This window comes from Rhinopithecus bieti, unplaced genomic scaffold, assembly GCF_001698545.2.
Source record: "Rhinopithecus bieti isolate Rb0 unplaced genomic scaffold, ASM169854v2 scaffold_20101, whole genome shotgun sequence".
Lineage (NCBI taxonomy): Eukaryota > Metazoa > Chordata > Mammalia > Primates > Cercopithecidae > Rhinopithecus > Rhinopithecus bieti.
The window spans coordinates 1,840,347-1,859,255 of record NW_016810242.1 but is presented as its reverse complement, the minus strand read 5'-3'; the positions used below and the strand labels follow the sequence as shown (position 1 = coordinate 1,859,255).

The window sequence follows — 18,909 nt, the reverse complement described above, 5'->3', positions numbered from 1 at the left end:
ATGGTAAGCTAGATAAAAGAGACCCATCTCACATATAAAAACACCCACAGACTCAAAGTAAAGGAATGGAGAATGATATACCAAGCAAACAGAAAACAAAAAAGAGCAGGAGTTGCTATTCTTTTATCAGTTAAAACAGACTTTAAAATATTAATTAAGAAAAACAAAGAAGGGCATTAAATAATGATAAAGGGTATAATTCAACAAGAAGACTTAACTTTCCTAAATATATACACACCCAACATTGGAGCACCCAGACTCATAAAACAATGTTTTTCTTGTCTTACCAAAAGACTTAGCCACACAATAATCATGGGAGACTTCAACACCTCACTAACAGTGTCAGACAGGTCATTGAAGCAGAAAACTAACAAAGAAATTCTGAATTTAAACAAGATTCTTGACCAATTGGACCTAATGGAACACTACAACTACAGAATTACAGAACACTTCACCCAACAACACCAGAATATACATTCTTTTCATCTGTACACAGAACATATTCTAAGATTGACCACATGCTCAGTCATAAAGCAAGTCTCAACAAAGTAAAAAAAAAAAAAAAAAAAACCTGAAATCATACCAAGCACACTCTCAGACCACAATGCAATAAAATAGAAATTTATATCAAGATCTCTGAAAACTACACAAATACAGGGAAATCAAACTTTCTCCTGAATAACTTCTGGATGAACATTCAAATCAAGGCAGAAATAAAGAATAAATTTTCAAGTTAATGAAAACAGGAACACCACTTACCAAAATATCTGGGATGCAGTTAAAGCAGTATTAAGAGGTAAGTTCATAGTGCTAAATGTCTTCATCAAGAAGTTAGAAAGATCTCAAATTAACAATCTAACTTCACACCTAAAGGAATTAGAAAAAAAGAACAAACCAACTCCAAAGCTAGCAGAAGAGAAGATGTAACTAAAATTCAAGAAGAACTGAGCAAAAGTGAGACCAAAAAATCTATACAAAAGATAAAAGAAACTAAGAGTTAATTCCTCAAAAGAACAAACAAAATTGATAGAATGCTAGCTAGATTAACAAAGAAAAAAAAAAGAAGAACCAAATAAACACAATCAGAAATGACAAAGGAGACATTACAACTTTGTATTTCTGATCCCACAGAAATACAAAAGATCCTCATAGACTACTGTGAACAACTCTATGCACACAAATTAGAAAATCTAGAGGAAAGATATAAATTCCTGGAAATGCAAAATCTCCCAAGATTGAATCAGGAAGATATTGAAACCCTGAATAGATCAATATCAAGTTACAAAAGTGAATTAGTAATAAAAAACCTACCAACCAAATGAAGCCCCAGACTAGATGGATTCACAGCTGAATTCTACCAGAAATACAAAGAAGAGCTGGTACTAATCCTACTAAAACTATTCCAAAAAATTGAGGAGGAGGGACTCCTCCCTAACTCATTCTATAAAGACAGCATCAGCCTGGTACCAAAATATGGCAGAGACACAATGGCAAAATAAAACTTTAGGTCAATATACCTGATGAACATAGATGCAAAAATCCTCAACAAATACTAGCAAACTTAATCCAGTAGTACATCAAAAAGTTAATGTACACCAATCAAGTAGTCTTTATTCCTGGGATGCAAGACTGTTTCAACATACACAAATCAATAAATGTGATTCACTACATAAACATAATTAAAATAAAAAATCATATGATTATCTCAAAAGATGCAGAAAAAGCTCTCAAAAAAAATCCAATATTCCTTCATGATAAAAACAGTTAACAGATTAGGCACTGAAGGAACGTACCTCACATTGGTTTCTTACCCTGTAGAATAAGAGACATTATAGTAGGGAAAGCCAAGTGGATGTCTGTGAATCTGTGCCCTCATTCAAACTAAGACAATAAATAAAACGTTAATACTGCAACCAGGGAAAATGGTAGAGATTAGTGCTAACTCAAAAGGTGCAAAGAATTCAAGGGCGATGGTTTGTATCAAATCTCTATTCAGTTAACCAGAATGGACCCTACTAAAATGGAATGAATCACAGTTGAATGAATTACTACTGCAAACTTAATCAAATAGTGGCCCTAATTGTAGCTGTTATGCCAAATGTAAATTTACAAAAGCTGATTACTGCAGCCTCCAGTCTCCAGCCTGACTATTGATCTGGTGAGTGCATTCTTTTCCATCCCTATCAGAAAGGAGAATCAGAAGAAGTTCACACTTGTGTGATAAGAACAAGAGTATACAATTATGATCTTGTCTCAGGTTATGTTAACACTTTGACTCTCTGTCATAATATTACTAGAAGGGAGATGGGGTGTCTGGCATTCTTCAGAACATCACACTGGCCCAGTATCATGGTAGTCAGATCACATTAGCAAAAAGTGGCAAGTGTATTGGAAGCCTGGGCAAAGCACATATGCTGCGGGAGGTGGAGATTAAAGCTTCATAACTCAGCACATCAATAAAACTTTTAAGGGTCTGCTATGGTTTGAATGTGTCCCCCCACAAATCCATTTGTTGGGAACATAGTCTCCCATGCAAGAGCGTTAAGCGGTAGGACCTTTAGGAGGTGATTATGTCATGAAGGCTCTGCACTGATGAATGCATTAATGTCATTACTGCAAGAGTGGTTTGGTTATTGCAGGAGTGACTTCCTGATATAAGAATGGGTTCAGCCAATCCCCCTTCACATTCTCTTGCTCTTCTACTTTCTGTCATAGGATAATGTAGCAAGAAGGCCCTTGCCAGATGTGGGCCCCTTGATTTTGGACTTTCCAGCACCCAGAACTGTAAGAAATAAATTTATATTAATTACAAATCATCCAGCCTGTGGTATTCCATTATAGTGGCATGAAATAGACTAAGACAGGGTCCACAGTTCTGGAGAATACTAGGATATTCCCTCCAAATTAAATTAAAAGTTGTTGCCCCTTACACCTCTCACTACTAAAAAAAAAGAGCACAAATATTGATAGTTTATTCTGGTTCTGAAGGGAGCATATTTTGTATGAAGGAATACTGCCCTAAGCTATTTGCTGAACAACACAAAAATCTGTGAGCTTTGAGTATTGTTCAGAGCAGGAAAGAGCTCTCAACGGAAGGACAAGGCTGTGATAAAAATGGTCTTGACACTTGAGCCATCTAACCTAGGAGCACCTATAGTGGTAGAGACATCAATGACAGGAAGCATCATGTATAGAGTTTATGGAAAGCCTCAATAGAAGAATCACATTGTAGAATTCTGCGGTTCTGGAAAAAGTCTATGCCATCTATAACAAAGAACTATACACCATCCAAAATTAGTTCCTGTTGTGATACTGGGCCCTAGTAAACACAGAGCTTTTGACCATAAAGCACCAAGGAACCTTATGAGCGCCAGAGCTACCTATTACTAGGTGAGTTGAGTCAAAGCCACCCCATCATAAAGTGGGACCAGTCTTGCAGCAATCCATTCTAAGATGGACATGGTACAGCCAAGATTTGGCACAAGCAGGGCTGGAGAGCATAAGTAAGCTAAGCAACAGGTGACACACAGCCCTATGCCATCCTTCACTGTTGCACTAGCATTTCTCTCAAAGCTCACACATATGGCTTAATAGAAGGGCCTTAACAACCACCTAAAAGAGAAGTAAAAAGGCCAAGCTTTATTTATAGTGAGCTTCTGACAGATAGTGATGAGGGAAATGCTCCCAATGGGCAGAAATCTGATGCGGTATGCTATCGGTCATCAACTTTGTGTTGAAAGAACAGTGGCCAAAGGCAGAAAGATAGATACATGAACTGATGGGCAATGATGAATGGCTTGGTTGTTTGGTCAAGAACATGGAAAGAGAAAGACTAGACGAGCAGAGACAAGGAGGTCTGGGAAAGAGACATGCGGATAGATCTATGGAAGTGGACAGGAAGTATGAAGGTTTTTGAGTTGCATGGTAGTGCCCACCAGAGAAAATATATATTATAGAAAAGGTATTAAACAACTAGATGTAATGACTTGGTCAGCTGATGAAAGCCAATCCCTTTTGTTGGCAACTCTGGTACTGGTAAAATGGGTGCATGAACTAAATAGCTACATGGCAAGGATGGAGACTATGAATGGGGTTCTCATTTATTAAGCCTGATTCATTTACTGCTAGTGTACAGTGCTCCTTGGGGACAGCTAAGAATGTTGGAGGTGGGCTAAGATCTTTGAACAAATACCTTGGATTATTAATTGTTCTCATCCTTTTACCATATTAGCTTTTGAGTGCCTTAGTGCTGAGAGTAATATTTTTTGTAAGCCAATTTGACTCTACAGTAAAACAATTCTCTCAGATGCTTCTAGTAAGAATATAAGAAAGAATTTCTCCTGCCCCTACTCTGAAAGCAAGAGCCAGAATACATTGGCCAAAGTAGGGGCATTACATATGAAGGGCATAGCAAAATTATCTACAATAGGGGATGATATGATCTTATATATTGAAAACTCTAAGGAATTCACATACAAAAAAAACCCTAATGAATGAGAATTAATAAGTTTAGCAAGGTTGCAGGATATAAGATCAACATACAAAAATTAATTGTAGTTCTACACATAAACAATGAATAATCCAAACATAAAATTAGGGAAACAATTTCATTTACAGTATCATCAAAAAGAATAAAATACTTAGGAAGAAATATAACAAAAGAAGTATAAGAGTTGAATACTGAAAACTATAAACCATTATCAAGAGAAATTAAAGACTTAAATCAATGGAAAGACATTCTGTATTCACAGATCAGAAAACTTAATATTGTTAAGATAAAAACAGTCCCCAAATTGATTCAAAGATTCAACACAAATGCTATTAAATCCCAGCTGTCTTTGTTTAGCAGAATTTGATTAACTAAACTTAAAATTTATATGAAAACGCAAGGGACCCAGAATAGCCAAAAAATCATGACAAGGAAAAACAAAGTTAAAGGATATACATGTCCTCATTTCAAAATGTACTACAAAGATACAACAATAAAGGCAATACCTTTTGTACTGGTATAAAATAGACACATAGATCAATAAAATAGAATTGAGGGGCCAGAAATCAAGACATACATTTTTGGTCAATCGATTTTGATACAAGTGCCAAGACAATTCCACAAGGGAAGAAGCCTTTTCAACAAATGGTACTGAGACAACTGGACATCCACATGCAAAATAATAAAGTTGGACCCCAATCTAATACCATATACAATAATCAAAACAAAATGAATCAGAGGCCTTAAACTAAAACATAAAACTATGAAACTCTTAGAATAAAACATAGGCATAAATCTTTGTGACCTTTGATTTGGCAATGCTTCCTAAGATATGACACCAAAAGTATAAATAGCAACAAAAGGGTACAAAAATTGATCTTCATCAAAACTTAAAACTTATGGTCCAAAGGACACTATCAAGAAAGTAAAAGGACCACTCAAACAATGGGAGAAAATCAAGACCTGATAAAGTTCTAGTATGCAGAATATATAAAGAAAGAACTCCTAGAACTGAACAGTAAAAAGAAAAGTAGCCCATTTAAAAAGATGAAAAAATATTTAAATAGACATTTTTTCCAAAGAAGATATACAAATGACCAATAAGCATATGAAATGATGCTCAATATCATTAGTTGTTAGGGAAATGTAAATGAAAACGACAATGAGATACCATTTCCCACCCACTAGGATGGCAATAATCAAAAGACAGATAATGACATGTCTTGAAAAGAATGTGATAATGGGAATGTAAAATAGTGCAGCTGCTTTGGAAAATGGACTGACGGTTCCTTAAAATATTGTAGAGTTCCATGGTGCCCAGTAATTCCATGTTAGGCATATACCCCAAACAACTGAAAACAAAAATGTTCACAGCAGCATTATTGATAATAGCCAAAAAGTGTAAACGATACAAATAACCATAATCTGATGAATAAATAAACAAAAATGTGCTATATTCATTCAATGGAATATTATTCAGTCATAAAAAGGAATGATATTATGATGCATGCTGCAGCATAGATGAACCTTGAAAACATTATACTAAGTGAAAGACAGCAGACACAGAAGGCCACATAGTGTATGACTCCATTTATATGAAATGTTTGAAATAGGCAAATCCACAGAGACAGGAAATAGAGATTGCCAGGGGTTGGGGGCTAGAGAATAATGGGTAATAATTGCTACTGGTATAAGATTTCTTTCTTGGGTGATATAAATGTTCTAGAATTGGATAGTGGCAATCTACGCACGGCATTTTGAATAAAAATTACTGAATTGTACACCTGAAAGGGGTGAAATTTTTGGTATATGAATTAAATATCCATAAAGCTGTTATTTATAAAAGAGGAATGAAATGAAAGGCATTGGCCCAGGAGGCTGGATATGGAATGTGAGAACATCAGGCTGACTTATCATTGTGTCTAGGAATATGTGCCTAGACATAGGTGCTCCCATTGCTTGGAACATTATCCTTCACCTTTCAGCCTATGCACTTCTTATACTTCTATTATAACAGGAATATAAACTCTGCTGCCCTTCTGTCTGTATCTAAAAACCTTATGGCAGTACTGCACCCTGGTTCCTCATCAAAGAATTCTGCCAGGGATTGACTGCAATCCGGTACTTGCCATAAGTGCACTTAAGATGTGCTATTTGAAAGAGGCAGTCTAATGGGCATGTTAACTAGCCATTTTCTTAGACACTCCAAGCTCTATCACTGTAATAAGCTGTATCATCAAAACAATGTTCCCAGGCCACATGACCCAGCAGGGCACAGCATAACTCATTTCAGCAATGAGTTATGCTGTAATAGTATATTCTCTGCTTTAATAGAGGGTCTACATAAAAAATATCTATTTCAATGGCTTATCTGTGTCTTCCATGAAACTGTAATTGAAGAGCCTTTTCATTACATTATCCGATGACTCTTATGTAAGGGCCCAGATGATAAACTCCTCTGTTTCCAGGAAGTTTGCTTCTGCAGGTAGATAATATGGATGTTTCCTTTCCTTCCCTCCCCTCCCCTCTCCTCACCTTCTCTCCCTTTCCCTTCCCTTGCCTTTTCCTCAAACATAGACACTATCTAACAGAATGAAAAACCCTACACTTATTGAGCATGTGCTCTAAGCGTGCCCCTGCTCTTTATATGTTTTATCTTATTTTACCATCACAATATCCTAAGAGATACATACTTCATTGCTGTTCTTTTACCGATGTGCAAACTGAGGCTGAAATAAATTAAATGACATATCCAGCCCCTCACATCTTGTAAGTGGCAGCGATGGGGTTGAGTCAAAGCAGCCTGACTCCAGAAAGCATGCTAAATCCTGTTCGTTCTTTCACTTAGCCATGGAACTTCCCCACAAGTTTCATTTTCTAAGTCATCTGCAAACCTTTAGAATTAAGAAAATGTACATACTCAACCCATGTTTACGTTGTTTCCCACAGCTCCTAGCTGAAAATGCTTAATAAATAATTTGGATTGATTCATTCTTCCAAGTCCTGAAATCTTTGGAAGAATAACCCTACAAAAATTCTGGCAGTTGTTTTCGTTAATGGTGCGAGGATGGCAATCACACAGGTTGGAGGAGAGAAGGATAGAACTGAAAACAAAACTAATTCATTTCAGTTTTTAGATGGGGTGCCTAGGAGGTACATGGCACCTACGTAGTCTAAAGTCTGGGAGTTCTGGGTGCTTGTATGTTGTTGGTGTGGATTTAATCACCTCATCTGATGTATGTTTTCGTAGAGTGACAGATACTTGCTGTTCCACTTCTGAACATATTTGCTTTGATACGCTTGGGGGAAAAGACCTTTATTCAGCCAGCATAATTCAGCCAGTCCATGGGGCTGCTTATCTTTAAACACACATTGATAAGCAAGCTAGCTCAGAGCCCTCAGAATTTTGACTTAGTTAAGTTTCCTTTCTTTTCTCTCAGCTCCCTATTCTCACTCCATTTGTGTAGGTCAGACACTTGGCTTCTCATTGGTTAAGAAAATAAAGGCCAGTAGAGCACCAAGATTTTCCTAAGTGAAGTCACCACCTCAGAGCCAGCAATTGACCCTTTGGTTTCTTAGCCTCTATCCTTCCTGTGAAGCTGTTACTTTTGAGCCCTGAGTACTGTAGGAATATAACTGCATACTCTCTGGGAGCTTGCTCCTCAAAGTGTGGTCCATGGGCCAGCAGCATCAGCATCACCTGGGAGCTTGTTAGAAATGCAGAATCTGGGGCCCACTACAGACTTAGTGAGTCAGAATCTGCAGGTTAATTTAAGTCAGGGAAGCACTGGTTGCACAACACTGCACCTTAAGGAGTGGAGGCATCTCATCTACCAAACAGAGCTCCCATGGAAGTCCCACAAGTATTCCTCGAACTGAATAACGAGTGCTAACTTGGTGCTCAGGAGTCAGAAATTAGGGCACCCAACACGTAGTGCGTGGCTTCAATGGGGCTCTGCTGCTGTTACTGCTCTTTTCTGCTCTCTGAGAAGGGATGCACTTGTTATATTTTAAGTCTTTCCCTCTACTGAGATGTAAAGCATCTGGATACTTGGGACATTGCTCCCGCTTTATTAGAAGGCTCACAACAAATACCATTAGAGTCTCTTCCAGGGAGTGACATGCTCTCTTTCTATGCTCCATCAATACTTTGTACGTCCCTACTAAGAATGCGCCACTCTGAATTGTTCATACATCCCACTGCCCCGCTCCCCACCCCACATCATATTGCACAATTGTTTCTGGTCTGGAAACATGTTTTATAGAGTTTTGAATATCCTGCACCTAGCCTAGTGCCTATCACGGAAGGAAGGAAGGAAGGAAGGAAGGAAGGAAGGAAGGAAGGAAGGAAGGAAGGAAGGAAGGAAGGAATATTGATTGAGTTTTAGAGAATTGAAGGGACACATTCTGGATGTTGGGGAGTATGGAGAAAACATATGCAAGGAGGTGAATGTTCAGGAAGAGAAGGGAATGAAAAATTTTAGGGAGGTGAGGATGTAGCAGTTGAGTCACATATGAGACAAATCAAGAATAAAGGTCACTTAAATGGTAAGTGTGGATCCAACATGCAAATCCAGATCTGACTTTACATCCTACACTGTCTCCTGTGCCACACTGCTTGTAACATCATGAAATGATAACGGAAGTACAATCAGTACCTGCATGGGAAGTCCAACTTCCTCTTCCATAGGAGAGCAAACTGAGGGTCAGAGAAGTGGAGAGCCTTGCTCACAATTACAGAGCTGGCTGGCAGCAGCACCAGAATGAGAAACCAGAAGAAATCTGTGTGTCTAATGCCATCAGACTACCTAAATTTCCCAACCTAGCCTTCCTCCTTAACATGCATAGTGCGTGTTCTAGAGAGAAGGAAAGCATGCCAGGAGTTCAAAACACAGTTTTGTTTCTTGGGTAAGATGACTCCCTTGGCCCTTGCTCTTTGTGGTTTGCTGTTGGTAGGAGCCAGGACTCTTAGTATACAGCAGAGTATCACTTAATTACTCTCCTTGGCCATGACCCTAGATCTAGACCACAGGAACTACACAGCGCGAGACCTTTGGATGCTGGTGCGACCCAGTCACCTCTAGACTTCACATGGAGGAAGTTTTCAGAAATTATCAAATTTTTAATGACATTCAAACTCTCCAATTGGTGGTTCATAGAAAATAGCAACAAATTGAAGGCAGGATGTTGCAATTAAAAAGCATGGAGCTGAGATGGTGGTCATCAGGAAACCAGCAAGTTAATCACTCTATTTCCAGCCTAGATGGAAACAGGCCTACTCTGTGCTTCAAGCTTCTAAGGGGTGAAACTTCAGTCCTTTTCTTTCACTTGTCACAGTAGCTGATTATTTTTGCTAAAATCAATTACAGGGAAAAGTTTGAAGATACCTCCATCTCATAGAAGCCTTCTTCTCCTCCCTGGAAAACTGCCTTCTCTCTTCCATCCCCACACTCCTAAGGCCTGGCCGAGGTCCCTATCATCTCTAGGACCCAAATGTCACTTACTGGCAAAGAGAGGTAGAGAAGGTACCAGAGGAGACTTCTATTCCTAGCTCTGATAATAGACACAACCATGAGAAAGTTTTTTAACCTCTCAATTTTTTTTTTTTTGACACGGAGTTTCGCCCTGTCGCCTAGCCTGGAGTGCAATAAATAGTGCAATCTTGACTCACTGCAGCCTCCGCCTCCCACGTTCCAGCGATTCTCCTGCCTCAGCCTTCCTGGTAGCTGGGATTACAGGCACATACCATCACGCCCAGCTAGTTTTTGTATCTTTAGTAGAGAGGGTTTCACTGTGTTGGCCAGGCTGGTCTCGAACTCCTGACCGCAAATGATCCACCTGTCTTGGCCTCCCAAAGTGCTGGGATTACAGGCATGAGCCACCAGGCCTGGCAAACTACTCAGTTTTTTCTTTTTTCTTTTTTTTGGTGGAGGAGGGGGAATATAGTCTCACTCTGTCGTCACCCAGGCTGGAGTGCAGTGGTGTGATTTTGGCTCACTGCAACCTCCGCCTGCTGGGTTCAAGTAATTCTCCTGCCTCAGCCTCCCGAGTAGCTGGGACTACAGGCACGTGCCACCATGCCCGGCTAATTTTTGTGTTTTTAGTAGAGACGGGGTGTCACCATGCTGGCCAGGCTAGTCTCAAACTCCTGACCTCGTGATCCACCTGCCTTGGCCTCCCAAAGTGCTGGGATTACAGGCATGAGCTGCTGCGCCAAGCCAACTTCTCAATTTTTTAACCTCTTTTTCCTCATGTCAAAATGAGATTGTTTTACCAGATGACTTCTAAAATCTTCCAACTCTAAAATCTAATTTTCTATCTTGCCATTGGGTTAACTTCTAAGACTGATTTCTTTTTCAGGGTATTTTAGTTTTCATGCAGAATATAATAGCCAAAAAAAATTAAAAAGAGACTTCTCTGAAATGCAAAAGAATAGACCTATCTGATGAAATTACAGACTTGCAAGTGGTATTTTGGGACAGGATATCATGTAGGCAACATATTCTGTCTACTTACAAGGCAGCTTTGCCTATCATGACCACTATTTTTATATTTTGATAAAGAAAAAAAAAAACATGGAAGAACTGGAACTAAACTATTAGTAATACCCAGTATTGGAAGTGATCTTCATTTATGTTTTTGGCTGTTGATGCATGAGTGTGCTTGCAGAGCATAGCAATATTTTATTAGCAGCAGGTATTAAATATATTATTTAGTATTATAAATATTAGTCTCAAGTATTAGGGCAGATTAGCATTTGATGTATTAGTTCTTTGGGGTTACAATTAAAACCTGAATTCCTAATTGTTATTATCCAATGCATAGTAGGAAGTATATTGTGATTTTGCTCTTAATTCCACAATGAGTTCACCAACATTGACAATCCAGTACTAATTCATGACAATTCTTTATTTGTAACTGTGTCTGTGAATAGGTGGTTCACATATTTTGGTTATTATAGACTTTAAAGGTGACAGTTTCAACTGAGGACAGCCTTTTCTTATTATGGCATTTCTTAGCCAAGCTTTCTGAAAAAACTCTGTGCTAAACTCATGGTTTCAAGCCTTTGAAAGCTTCTTAAAGGATGCTACTCATCCCTTACACCCCCTCTTCTTCCACCTGTGTTCTAGAAGTAAAGTCTTTGGCCTGCTCCTTTGACACAAGCTCTTCTACACCAAGCACCCTATCACTGTCCCAGAACAGACAAATCAGACATCTATCACAGGTAACAGATGACTAAGTCAAATATAGACATTTCTACCTCTGTAATTAATATTTGTTAGGCCCTTTATCAATACGATACTTGCATCTGGAATCAAAGGCACTACTAAATATTTACCAATGTGTAGTAGTACTTTTAGATGGAGTTGGTACACTAAGCTTCATAGTTTCAACCTCCAGACAGGCAAGATGTGGAAAGCTTAGGAAATGGATGCATATGTTCCCTAAAGCCACAATACATCACACCATCATCTTCCTGAAACCCTCCCAAGACAACAGATCTCATATTTCTGAAATAGACACAGCATCCTTACTAATAACTCCATAGGTGCAATTTTCTCCCAGTCTGGTCGCTGATACAAAGACAGATGGCTGAGGTTTCCCACCCCTCACCACAACTGTGGGAATACCCTAAGTGGGATGTGAGCCCTCATGTGATGACTCTGTTCCCACTAGGGCAGTCACGCTTGTGCTACTGAGGCTCCACACTGCCTTGTGCACTGTACATTCTCAATGGCTGTCCTCCCCACTCTGAGTATTGCCGTACCTGGCAGTTGACAGTTTGCTAAAGGTGCACCTTTAATTAATGAGTAAGAGTCCCTGTCCACCCACTCCTACTGCCTGTAGACATACACTTTCAGAGCGCTAAAATCGGACTCCGGTATCTGCCACTCAAACCCCATCACTAGAAGGTATCAAAGACTTCCCACCACTTGTCACCCCCTTCCCACCAAAAGCACCCTCATTGGTTACATCTCAACACTCCCGCTGATGGTGTCATCTGCCTATTCCATCTCCCATGGGTGAGGAGCTCTGTACAAACTTCCCAAAGCAAGCAGTGGCTTTAACTAGAAATAGACAGCCAATAACCGTGCTCACCCCAGATCATCCTATCACTCTGTATTTCTACCCTGGAAGCCTTCAGAAAAGTGATGAAGAAAGAAATGCCCCAGGCTGCTTATCTACCAAGGATTTCAGTTTCTTATAGGTTGAAAGACCATGCAATGATTAAATATAATGTCAAATTCTTCCACATGCAATAATAAACATAGAAGGCCCCCCCGGGCAGAGAGACATAATCATCGTCTCATTGTCTTCCATTTCACTTTATGCCAACTGAGATATATACCACAGGTAGGAAATGAGATACTTCATATTTATGTGGTGACTCTCTCCTGAATAAAATGGGGGTTGTCAGGCCTATGCATTGTGGTTGGAATGTGAAGCATAGACAGAAGAAGAGATGCTATGAAGTGATTCTCATACCACCTGGAGGGAGGCACTAGGAGAAAAGGATGCATTGTTCTGTGTCCTATATGTCAAAGCTGCTATTTGGTTGGGAATGTGGTAATCAGACAGAATGGAGGGAGCCGATGCTACATTTCCGTCTTTCCCAGTTTTCTCAAAGGGTGATCCCAGACCACAAGATGCAGCGTATGGGGAATTCTCCTGATGTCTGCAGCAGTGTCGGCAAACAGGAGCCCCTTTAGCAGGACTTTGCCCAGTGCAAAGACTGCAGTTCCTCTTCGAAGCAAGGCCTTTTTAACTACTCTCCCCATCATGGGAAATCCTGGTTTGAGGACCCATGCTAGCCCTCACACCCAGAGAGAAAAAAAGGTGGTGGGAGTGTAGTGAGATAACTCTCTGGGATAGTTCTACCTGACTTCTCATTTAATCTCTCTCTCTCATACACCCCTCACACCCCAGTCAACACAGGCACTCATTCCCTTGTGTAACTTGCGTATCTGTCAATCAACCAGCCTCCCACACAGTACTATCTCTGCTTCATGGACACCCTTGTGTCATGCAAATAGCAATTAAAAAGAAAAATCCAGGTAACCCAGGGAACAATACTCTCTTTTTTTCTTTTTTCTCTCATTTTTCCCACTAAAAAAGGCCTTTCCAAAAATATATTAAACCAGGTAAATGTTTACTTAGATGTTCAGGTGGTTGGAGCAGATTGACAAGGAAAACAATCACAAAATAAATAATTTTTTTTGTTGTTATTTTTTTTTTTAAAAAAGAACATTTTCCTACACATTGTCTCTCTCTCTCTCTCTAACTTGATAGAGCTGCTTTCTTGGACAGAGAGATGCTGTTGGAAAGGAGCTCTGAAGGAACCACAAGGGGAACTGGTAACAATCCAGGGCCCTGAAACTTGGTGAGGGGAGGAGGCAGCAGAGAAGGAGGAGTAAGGGAGGGGAGCAAGGAGGCCGCTGCCTGCCCTTGGCACTTGTTCCTCTGTTGGTTGTACTTCTCATGTTTCCCAGTCAGCATTTGGGAGGGCACAGAGGAGGCAGCATACAAAAGTAAGAACCAATGTCAGGATTCACAAAACAACAACATTTTAAGAAATCTGGTTAAAAAGAATACAAAAGTGACTCCACAGAGGGGGAGGAAGAGCTCTGACCCCTCCCATTGTTGTCCCCTCTTGCTTTCTTGAATGACAAGAATCACTTTTAAGGATTTTTGTTTGTTTCATGGTTCGGCTGGTTCTTTTTCTTAATCTCTTCCTTGGCTCCTTTCTTTCAATTGCATTCATTTTAGAAAGCACCGATCAACTTTACAGATCTGAGGCTGCTGAGCTGTAGCCTCCCTGTGCCAGTGTGTGTGTGGGGTGTGTGTGTGTCTGTGTACGCGCGTGTGCACGGTAGCTGTCTCTCTCTCGCCTGCTTCAGCTCGAGCCTCGAGGTCCCATCTGCTGGATGCTGAAGGTCCCATCTGCTGGATGCTGAAAGTGCATACCCTGTTGGCACTAAGGTGAGGGCTTAGATTATCTTTATACCCCAGATTCATGGATCCCCTCCTTGCCCAGTGCTGAAGTGGGCCACCCATTAGCTACAGAGTTTGCCGGTTTCATATTCCACAGGGTTTGGCAGCTTAGAATTGAAAGCCCTCAGGGAGGACTGGATCCTGCCCACCTCATTGTTGGCCAGCTTGAGCCGATGCCGGAGCAAGCAGGAGAAAAGGTCAAGTCGGACTTTGCCAGGTGGAGAAAGCTGGTTCACCCGGTCCCTGAGCTCAATGAGCTGCAAGAGTGCAGAGTCCTGGGAACCTTGAGTATATGGGTAGTCCAGCTGGAGAATTAGGTCCCGGATAGCATCTGGGTCAAAGGGCAGGCTGTAGCCAAAGACCTGCAAGGTGTTAATTTTCATGTAACCCAAATTCTTAGAGGGATCAGTCATCTCCAGGGGCTCATAGTAGATTGTCTCATTGGAGCTGTCATCCAGGGACTTGATGCGGCTCCGTAGGTAAACATGAACTGTCTCAAAGAAAGTCTTCCACCTATTCCCCAAGGTGATAGTCCAGTTTTGGCACTGGGCAGCTGCATCCACGTTAGTCCTTTCCCAGTCAGGAAAGCTGCCCTCATTCACAGGCATGAACCAGCTCTCAGAGTGGCTGCCCCCAAAGGGGTTGACATAGATGGCCATGACAGGCTCCAGGGTGCTGTTCTTGGTGAGACAGATCTGCAAGGACAAGGCCAACATCACGTGCACCAGCCCAGGTTTGTACTTGTTGCTCTTCAGGGTGAGCAGCATGCGCTTCCTCCAGGAAGGGTCAAACCAGCTGCCCAGCCGCATGTCATTGCTGATGAATATGGAGTGTACCTCAATGCGGCTATCCTGCTTCTGCAGCAGGTACTTTAGCTCCAGGTCCTGCAAGTCTGTCTCCAGCCCAAGAAAGTTCTCCAGGGACTCAGCCACCTCTGGCCGGCACAGCCCCTGGGCCAGCACATAGCCTGGATTGCAGCTCCCACAGCGTGTGCTATTGTCTGGAGCACAGTGGGCACATGCGGGCCCTTCGCCCAGGGCACATGGGATGGGGCCCTGGCAGGAAGATTGATCATAAGGGCAGGTGCAGCTGTGGCTCTGTTCCAGGAAAGTGCCAGGAAAGGTGCTTTCCCCACAGTAGAGGAGGGACTGGATTCGGTTCCACCAGTAGGACAAGGACCTTTGGGAGCAGAGATAAAATGAAGTAAGAGTGAAAAGAAGTCACACACTGACACCCTCCCTAAGAGTAGCAAGACATTGACCACTAGGCATGGAAGGCAATGAGGAAGATAAAATCCCTGAGATCTCTGAGTGGCGGAAACTCTACTTTACTACTTTGGACTAATTGAGCAAAGCCTAGAGTTCTGTGTCTGATGGGTCAGCACCAGAAATACTGGACACCCAACTTGTAGTGAGAGCAACTAGGCTCATCTCTCCCAAGTCCTACTTCATTCCCTTATTCAAAAACTTACAGAGGATCTCCAGCATCTTTTGTGTCAAATCTGTTTTCAGTCTTCTAAATAAGATGGCTCTTCAAATCTTCTAACTTCTTGCCAACTTTCATTCCCTCTTCAAGGTTTCTGTCCTTTCTCTTCTCTCTGCTCCTCTCACTCCTCCACCAAGAGCAGAAATTTTCTATGGCTGATTCTCTTAAAATTTTGATTTTAGCTCTTATGTTACCTCTTCAAAGAAGTCTACCCTGATGTCCCTGCCAGAAGAACCACTGCACTCACTCTCCATCACATCACCCTGTTTTATTCAATCCATGACAATTATCAGTATCTGAAATTATTTATTTATTGTTTACTTGTTTATAAACTGCTTCCCTGTTAATAAATACCATGAAAGCAGGAACACTGTCTTGAGACCAACAGCTTCTCAGAAATGAGAATTGTTTCTATGCATGGTAAGCATTTAATCATTATTTGTTGAAAGAAGAATAAATGAACTCCTCTCCAAACCTCTTCTTTGTATGCTTCCCTTCTTACCTGTGCCTCTGATAGAGCTGCACCACTGGGTTGCTGGCTGTGAAGGTGGCCTCCTTGACTTGGAAGACTGTCCTACCTCACGTGTACCAGAGCAATTTCCCTCTCTTCCAAGACTTTCTTCTCCAAGGAAGCTTTCCTTTCTGGTTTTTACCTCTAGGAGACTATCCCTTTAATTTTTGTTCCACCACCATAAATTTAAGTGGTTGCCACAGTTATAATTTTCTAGTTTTTATGTTTCTGTTTGTTAAATCTTTCCAATTCATGAATACCCCCGCAGCTTAATAGTAAGGCATGGAATATGGATTCAAAAACTTGTCAAATAAATACATGAATGAGTGGATGAACAAGTGGATGCCTGTAACGATACAGCCCCACTCTATCCCTGAGGGTGCAGGTCTCCACTTTCTTTCCTCCTGTGACCCAGAGCCGAATCATTTGTTTGACACAAGCCAGTGTGTGTGTTTTTCATCAGATGCAATAGCTGGATGAAATTTAACTCCATCCCTTTTTTTCTTAGACTTATTAAAAAGGAAATCAGTAAATGAGAATTAGAGCATTACTAGAATAACATTTGAATCAGTATAATTTAGATAAAAGTAAAATCAGCCCATCTTTTTTTTCTCTGTCTCACTTCAGACACAACTCACAGCTGAGAATGACACACATGAGTAGGCTGAGATAACTGGAAGGCTATGTGTGAGTCACCACTCCCAGATCCCCTACATTGGACAGAGGGTTCTCCTTGGCCTCAGCAGCTGTCAGGGGAGGTGCTGAGCTCTGCTCTAGCATCTGGGGGATGCTCACCTCTCCTTGGGCAGGCGGAAGCGAGGCTGGCGATGGCAGCGCTTGCAGAGGTTGAAGAGCCGGCGGACGATCCGATGGGTCTTTTTGAACAGCACTTTCAAGCCAGCTCCCAGCTGCTGGTAGCGATGCTGAAGGCTGGTATCCATGGCCCAGAACTGGGAGATAGCTGTGGAGTTCAGGAACCGGTCATTGGGCAGCCTTTTCAGCAGGGCCTGGAACTCTTCTGTGAACAAGAACACAGGACCTGAGCTGAGGGGCAGCTATGCAGAGCTCTGGTAAGGACAGGTGGACACTGTCCAGATCCAGGGCCCTTCACAGTTACTGCATGAGGAAGGAGGCTGCACACCCATTCTCCCAGGTGCTTTTTAAAAAATCAACACCTTTATTGAGAAATAATTAACAAGTTGTAAAATATGGCCTCAGGAATTTTCTCATCTTTTCTACCCCTATGGCTCTGAATTTCAAAATAGATCTCTGCCTCCCTCAGAGGGGCCAGAGCTCCTGCTATTGCAAATGACATTGGATGCAGCTCTTTCCCCCTTTATACTTCCTTCTGAGACATCCACAACACTATCTTCAAGGCCAATCCTCTTCAATAGCACCACAGCACCCATATGGAACCTGTGGGGCCCTCGTGAAGGTGAGTGTGCACCCAGACTGGCACAAGTAGGCCCAGAGAAGATGCAGCACCTAGCTCAGAAATCTTTCTAGAAATCCTCCAGTCCCTGAGACCAGCCTCTCCCATCCATGTCCTCCTCTCTGACTGTCTAAGATACTCTTCTTCTCTTTTCAGCTTCAGCTCTTGGGCAGATACCCATTCTGCCCTACAGCAAATTTAGGAGCAATCTGCCTACTGCTTCTAAGTTCCTGCTGAGTCTAGGTTCTCCTTAGAGCTTCCTGGGCACACCATGGCTTCTGAACTCATGTGTAGGTTTCTGTGCATTGCTCTGCTTTTCCTTGGGCCCTGCAGCTGCCAGGTCTCCTGATGGAGGTCTAGAGAGCCCTGATTGATTCATTAGCAGTAACTCATAGTAGTAAAAGCCCAAAGTCATGTTACGGACCATAACCCACCACCATAGCCCAAAGCATGGGGCTGGGGACTGGAATGTGATATTCTCCTTAGCTACTAAATGCCTAGTCCAGGACTTAAAATGGCAACCCTTGGGGCCTCAGCTCATTTTGATTTCTCATGTACCTGGTTCCTCATTTCCCCAGAAGACTGGAGAAGCATGCCTAGTAATGGCACTAACATCTAGTATGTGCACAGTTAAAACATTTGAGTATATGGAAGAGCATGCAGAACAAAAAGACAAACTCCCATGTGTCTGCCACTAGCTTTTGCCATTCTGCCATATTGGCTTCAGATTTTTTTTCTTTAAGAAATAAAGCAAACCAAATATACTGCACATGAGGGCCCTAAACTTCCCTTTCTCTCTATCCAGATATAACCACTCTCTTGATGTTTTCTTTTCCATTATCACATATTTTTAATTTTTTTACAAATGTAGTTATCCATAAAAGTATCATGTATTGGGTATCCTGTTTGTAAACATTATACAAATAGTATTAAACATGTATTATATTTAATAAATTATAGTATTATATGAAGATATTATATAAATATATATATAATATA

The 18,909-nt window shown here is 41.3% G+C and overlaps 1 protein-coding gene across 1 annotated transcript in view; it reads right to left on the bottom strand.

The window, feature by feature from the left end:
* Nucleotides 1–13,619: 13,619 nt before the first annotated feature.
* BRINP2 (BMP/retinoic acid inducible neural specific 2) overlaps nt 13,620–18,909 on the bottom strand; it is a 110,537-nt gene continuing 105,247 nt past the window's right edge. The window contains exons 7-8 of the mRNA XM_017891703.1: nt 17,274–17,496; nt 13,620–15,661 (exon numbers count right to left, since the gene is read on the bottom strand). Coding sequence (XP_017747192.1) covers nt 14,545–15,661; nt 17,274–17,496 — 1,340 coding nt within the window. The 3' untranslated portion in view covers nt 13,620–14,544. The remainder of the gene's footprint in view (nt 15,662–17,273; nt 17,497–18,909) is intronic.